The following is a 6,822-nucleotide window of genomic DNA, read 5'->3' on the forward strand; positions in this document are numbered from 1 at the left end:
ATCCTAATCTTGGCAGGATTAGGAGGCGATCTTGGAGGCTGATTTGAGAAGTCTGTATCGAGAATTTCAAGTTGGATTGCCCAGCGATTCATTTTGGGTGGTGACGACTATATCTCAGAAGGGGTGTTGTTTTACTTTGTTCTTAATTTTCGGGTTATTTTTTTATCCAAATACTAAGCCGTGGGTTATCAGATAGAATTTAAATTCTGGACATATTCTAACAATAATGTGGTGTAGTGCTTGCTTTCTTCCTCAGATCTTGGAACCTTGATATCTACACCGAAGTTGACAAAATTCATTGCTGTAACAACTAACAACAGCCTTTATTAATCTTGGCCATTGAATTTAGTGTTGTGATAAAACAAAAATAAAACTACAAGACTTTGACTTTGGAATGTGTGGTGGTGTTTTTGAGTGAATTTGCATATATGTTGGTTTTATGGCATTACAAAAAAGTGTTTGAAGAAATACAGTACAAGGCAAACCAAACCATTATTGACAATAAATAAACCTCAAAATCATTCAAAAGACCAAACTAATAATAAAATGACAAGTGGCAAACACCACAAGAGTTGGATATTTTAACTTTAATCTTGAGGAGCTTCAAATCTTGTTGGGGTGTCGATACCCGCCATACAGCAAAGACCCGAAATCAAAATTATCAGTAACACAAGCCCCTGAAGAAAAAACAAACACATCACAGCATAACATTAATAACATATTTACTTTTTTACCCCTGTCCGACATATCATTATGTAAAGATAGATGATAAGTTATTAGTTACCACAAAAAGTCCCTCCAACAACGATGATTTAATTTGACAAACTCCATCACAAGTGGAATTGTTTGATGATGCATTTCCAGATGACTCAGCAAGAAACCTGTCCACCTGGCGATATGAAGGGTAACGCAGGACATTGACCGGGTCAGACACATATAAGACCGAGTATTTTGCTCCTGTCTCCTCCACTGAACTCATCAGCTTAGACAAAACTTCCCCTGAAATCAATTCTTTTTCAATTTTAAATTTTAAATTTTCAAATAATAATTAATTACAAAATTTACTTACAATTCCACATACCTTCAGAGTCATCTCCTTCATTGGTAAAGACAACAAGTGGTGTCTGCCCCTCGGGTTTCTTTTCCATACTTGAAGCTACATATTCCTGTCATTCCACATTCATATTTAATTATTTATTAAATATATTATGAAATTTATAAATCTTCCAGATATATTAATTATTACATGGACTGAGTTGATGTCAGAGAGTTTCTCAATGTTTAATCCTGCATCAATTCCACATGTTTCTGAAAACTCAGAAACTAATTTATCTTGCACTGCTTCATCCTCTTCAGATGCAGATATGTAAGGGTATGCTAAGGAAAATGTCGAGCTCATGAAGGAAGCCTGTAAGGAAAACAGAATGAGGGGCAATTTGGTAAATGTTACAAAACTTGAACTAAAGGATCTTTAGTTGAAAAATTACCCTGAGCAAGTTAAAAAGTGGTTTGTCTTCTTGTTTGCGTCCAGAAATATCAAGAGGCTGTTAAAAATTGGCGATGACATTAGAAGGAATCTGGAGGGGTAGAAATGGAATTCTTGGATTTTTTTTTTCTTTTTGTAGTGTTGAATGATTCTTACCTCTTTTCCAACGAAAACAATTGCAAGATCAACAGATTGTTCAGGTTTCTGACTAGAGCACTGAGAAAATAAAAGTAGATTAAGGCTTCCAAACAATTGTATGAAATATAAAAAATAAATAAATAATGAAACTAAGTAAGAAAAAATTACCAGTAAGTTTGACCAACCACCTTCTGACATGACAGATTTAGCCAAGTCCTTTGGAGAAAGGGTTTGGTAACTCACACCTTCCTTTACTTTGCTTGTAGGAGATCTGTGGTTTCAATATCAGTAAAAGATTTAAAAAAGAAGAGCAATAATGGAACATAAAAGATATACTTAAGGATATGATTAAATAAAAACAAGTTTAACCCTTTTATGACTGCTTATATCTTTATACAACTGCAAATTAATCTCATAATAAGTTTAACAAGCTCTCTTGTTTATCTAGAGGATAAAGAGATCATAGGATTACCAACAGTAACAAGCAAAATAGTATGATTAATTTTGAGTTCTAACAGAAACAAGAGTTATTGAAACTTTTGTTATGAAATGTAGACATACTCTTCTTTGATGTTTGACCACAAAAATGCAGGGGATGTAGGTGAGAAGGTAAGCCCGAGTGGCAGTTCAGATACCACAAGCAAGACTGCTACAAAAACTGCTGCAATTGTCTTCATATCTCTCTTTTGGAGACAATATTGTCACCTGAAATGAGAGTGCACATGGATTAAAGTAAGTATACGTATGTATTTATGTAACACATATAGAAAAAATAAGACATGAACTACTAGTGATTATAAGAATTACATAGAACATTTTATATACATGCATGTGGGGGTATATATGAGATTCATGCATGAGCATGAGTTTACATGTTGGATAGAATCATAGAAGCTTGGTTGTAACTTGTAACTTGTAACTTGTAAGTTTTTGAATGCAAAATAACATGAATTGAGTAAAATGGGAATAGAAAGGAAAATGAATGAGATCAGACAGTAAAGGATAGAGAGATCAAGCAGTGTAGATGCCAATAGAAAGGAAAATGACAACGAAATGGAAAAAAATAATTCTGATATATCAAACAATATATAAAAAAAAAAAACAAGAAATGGCCATAAAGTACATAATTCAGGCCCAATCTAATGACCAGAAGTGATGACAAGCAAGGAAAATAAACAACATTCAAAAGAAATATGCAAGTGTGCACCAATGGAGATGTTGCTAAAAGAACTTTCTGCTATTCAAATGTTAAGTTTATCTTAAAGATTGTTTACAGAATCACACCTGAGATAGGGAGTAATGTGTTATAGCCAAAAGGAACAAAATTATTAAACTTCAAATCTGAAGCAATACGCTACTAGGCAGTACAAAAGTACACTGGCGATTAACAATTTCTTCATACTCTAGCACAAGAACCTGATATAACTCTAGAACTCAATCCACAGACCAATGAACTATCGGCCTACGTGTTATAAAATTATAATAAATTATCTTCTAATCTAGATTGCAATCAAACATGTAGATCAAAAGATATATTTTTTTCAATTAAAGCATTACAGGAACATTTATTTTATATCAGATTGATTGGAAGGGGATCTAGATGGATAATTACCTCAAGGGGATTTGAGGAAGAGATATATAGGAGAAGCGGAAGTCGAAGAAACTTTGGAGGCGAGATCGCGGTGGTGATAGGCGGAGGTAGGTGGATCTTGCAAGATCAGAATACGATTTTCCGGTGAGTGCTAGGGCAGAAGGCAGATGATGAGATCGTTAATCGATTCTCAGAAACTCTCCGCCATTCAATAGATGTAATTAGGAACTTTGACAAAACGATTTTTGTACCCCGGTTCTTCAGTAAGACATATTTTCATTTAGGGTCTTTATTTTATAACAATACTCAAATTACCCCCTCTAAATAATAACGACCTCTAAATAATAACGACAACAATAACAAAAATAATGCTATATCTCCATAAGTTATAATACTAAAATATAATGCAAATTATAGGAATTTGGGCATGCTAATACCAAATTGATTATATTTGTTGTTTTCATCATTTCATGTCTCAAAATTATGGTCGTATGATTAAAATGGAATTTATATATACTACATATTTTTTAAAAAGTTTACCTATTTCAATCATCGCACATCTCCATTGCTTTATAGTAATTAGTTCCAACATTTATTTTTTGAGGTATAAGTATGGGTGCAAAAAAGATGGGAACAATTTCAATGTTCTATTTTTTGATGATATATATATATATATATATATATATATATATATATATATATATATATATATATATATATATATATATATATATATATATATATATATATATTGTAAAAAATGATAACAAGCCAAAAATGTGATTTTCATGTGAAACGTGTGACCAAAAATCCGTTAATCTCAACCAATAATGAGTCAATTCGTTATAAATAAAACGACTTTAACCTTCAATTTTAATTAAAACGTTTGGACTAAATTACATATGAAGAGATACTCCAAGGACTAAATTCATAATTTACTCTATTTAAAAACAATATCATCTCCAAAAATCTAAAACCCTCTTTGTGAAATCACATGTGCTCTTCACGTCTTCAACATAAGCTCGTTTTCAAGAAATTACTACAATCATTTAAATTTAGGGTTGATGCCATTAAATGAAAATAGTACGTTTTTTTGGTCATTTATCTTTTACTTGCGTACTCAATGAAACCTGTTCTGGGTTATCATCCACAATTAGAGTTGATTTCAACAAGCATGCAAAAGACAAAATCTGTCATATTTCATGTCATGTAGCCTATCTGGTTAAAATTCAATACAATGAACCCAAAAATTTGTTTATTAGTCAATTAAGTACATTAAAAGATGAGCGCCCATAGATAAAATTGATTGTCATTTTATGACATTAACCTGCTATATAGTCATACAGTTTTTTGGATACCCATTCATCAGAATCATGATTCACATTACAAAATTTCAAGAAAAACGACATGGAAATAGCTTAATAGACAACAAACAATAATCCAAAAAGAAGATATAAACCACCAAAGAAGCAAAGACACTAACTAACTCTTGGGAATATTCTTTCCAACAATCTTGGCTGGAGTTATTCTGATGAGGTTTCCAGGTTTACCAGGAACAGCCCCTTTGATCATCACAACTCTAAGCTCAGTATCAATCTTGACAACTTTGAGTTTTCTGATCTTTGTTTTTGTCCCTCCCATTCTTCCAGGCATCTTCTTCCCTGGATACACACGCCCTGGTGTTGTTCCTGCTCCGATTGATCCAAGAGCTCTATGACTCTTTGATCCATGAGACATCGGACCTCTTTTGAAGTTATACCTCTTGATACCACCTATTCACATCATAACATTCATAAGAACACCAACAACATGAAAGGAATTTAACTTTTCGCAACTAGAAGATGATAAGAAAATTGGCCAATTCATTGTATCGAGATAATCTGGCACCAAATTCTTGGTTTTCACATGTTTTATGTTTCGTAAATGGTTGCAATTTTGAAGTGGTTAGATTTTGATGGTAAAGGAAGGGAGATGAGAGAGAGGACCTTGAAACCCTTTGCCAATGGTGGTGCCAGAAACATCAACCAAATCACCTTCTTTGAACAATTCTTCCAACACCAATTTCTGATTGGGCTCGAACCCATCAACGGATTGTAACCTAAATTCTTGAAGATGCCTCAATGGAATTATTCCTGATTTTTCGAGATGACCCATCTCGGGTTTTGTGAGTTTCTTATCTCGGACCCTTCTGTACCCGACTTGAACCGCATTGTACCCATCTGTATCCTCGGTTTTCACTTGAGTCACAAGGTTTCCTTCTCTGAAACCTATTACGGTGACCGGAACCACCTTGCCGGTGGATTCGAAGTACGTCATCATGCCCAATTTGGTACCCATTAACCCGACTCCGGCCTCCATGCTCATTTGGATGGAGGATGGTCTGCGGCTGAGGGATTTGGTGGTTATGATAGGGGTTATACGGATAGGGTTGAAGAAGGAGGAGTTGGAGCAGCGGAGAGAGGCATGGTTAGTTCGGGTTTTGTGAAGGCGGAGGGGGAGGATTGCGGCAGGAGAGCAAGAGGAGTGAGATTGAGGTGTGATGGTGGTCGTAATTGAAGAAATCCGACCGGCGACGGACATGGCTTACGGGTTTAACTTCTTAAAGTGTGAGAAAGAGAGAGGGGTTTCAGATGGAGAAGATTTGAGCAGATAACATAGGCGAAGAGGGAAGAAGAAAGAGAGCCTTTCTTATCCACCTGTTATATACCATCACAAAAAAAAAAAAATATATATATATATATATATATATATATATATATATATATATATGTATAGAACCTTTTTTTATATGATTTTAAAATATTGAACTTGTAGAGAAATTAAAAAAAATGTTTTCAAAGAGCAATATATATGGGATAATGACTTGAAAGGGTAACGAACTTTCGATTTTTTTCACATTTAGTCACTAAACTTTTTTTCGTTATCTATTTGCCATTGAACTATTGAAACTGTTCACATTTTACCCTTATGACCGGCTGTTACCGGTCATAAGGGTAAAATGTGAACAGTTTCAATAGTTCAATGGCAAATAGATAACGAAAAAAAGTTTAGTGACTAAATATGAACAAAATCGAAAGTTAGTTTTCCTCTAAAAAGTTCAATGACTAAATGTGAACAAACTTCCTCTTGTATTATGTTTTAGCAGATTATTTATTTTTGTTAAATTGTAGCAACATTTGTTGATGAAGAAATCTATGAAATTTAAATAAATAAAAAAAAAACAAAAAACCAAAACCGAAATAAAAAACCAAATCAAAATTTTCAATATGATTTATGTTTTACAAAAAAATGAACCGTTCTCACTGATGTGAATTATGATCATTGGTTTGGCATGCGGAATTTGTGACATCCCATGAATACGTAGTTACAACATCGTCTGAACTCATAATTCATAGTAAGGGGTTAGAGTATCATCGCATGAATACGTAGTTACAACATCGTCTGAACTCGTAATTCATCACCTACAGGTTATGGGCCTGTTGGTGTTTCCACTGGGTTGTCTAGAATAGTCCGTGGTCGCCATCGATACTCTGGTAGATGACTACATCCTTACATTGTCAGTTAAGGTTATGGTATCTCCTTTCATCCTACACCACCTATTCATCAT

At 33.9% G+C, this 6,822-nt stretch overlaps 2 protein-coding genes across 3 annotated transcripts; both read right to left on the minus strand.

Annotated features, from left to right (window-relative positions):
• Window positions 1–382: 382 nt before the first annotated feature.
• LOC145041833 (2-C-methyl-D-erythritol 4-phosphate cytidylyltransferase) lies at window positions 383–3,433 on the minus strand. 2 transcript variants are annotated; one of them, XM_078990040.1, is made up of 9 exons: window positions 3,237–3,433; window positions 2,186–2,329; window positions 1,793–1,895; window positions 1,643–1,702; window positions 1,488–1,544; window positions 1,247–1,408; window positions 1,082–1,166; window positions 785–999; window positions 383–677 (listed from the first exon to the last, which is right to left on the minus strand). In XM_078990040.1, the coding sequence occupies exons 2-9, from the start codon at window positions 2,299–2,301 to the stop codon at window positions 588–590; spliced, it is 888 nt and encodes a 295-aa protein (XP_078846166.1). In that variant the 5' UTR covers window positions 2,302–2,329; window positions 3,237–3,433; the 3' UTR covers window positions 383–587. The 2 variants fall into 2 exon arrangements, with proteins under 2 accessions (XP_078846166.1, XP_078846165.1); XM_078990039.1 differs by having other exon boundaries at window positions 785–1,011.
• Window positions 3,434–4,550: 1,117 nt separating this feature from the next.
• LOC145041834 (Ribosomal protein L3 family protein) lies at window positions 4,551–5,896 on the minus strand. The gene is made up of 2 exons (XM_078990041.1): window positions 5,201–5,896; window positions 4,551–4,987 (listed from the first exon to the last, which is right to left on the minus strand). Exons 1-2 carry the CDS (start codon window positions 5,793–5,795, stop codon window positions 4,698–4,700), a joined length of 885 nt encoding a protein of 294 aa, XP_078846167.1. The 5' UTR covers window positions 5,796–5,896; the 3' UTR covers window positions 4,551–4,697.
• Between the last annotated feature and the right edge of the window lie 926 nt (window positions 5,897–6,822).

Source organism: Lactuca saligna, chromosome 4, assembly GCF_052625555.1.
Source record: "Lactuca saligna cultivar CGN05327 chromosome 4, ASM5262555v1, whole genome shotgun sequence".
Taxonomy (NCBI): domain Eukaryota; kingdom Viridiplantae; phylum Streptophyta; class Magnoliopsida; order Asterales; family Asteraceae; genus Lactuca; species Lactuca saligna.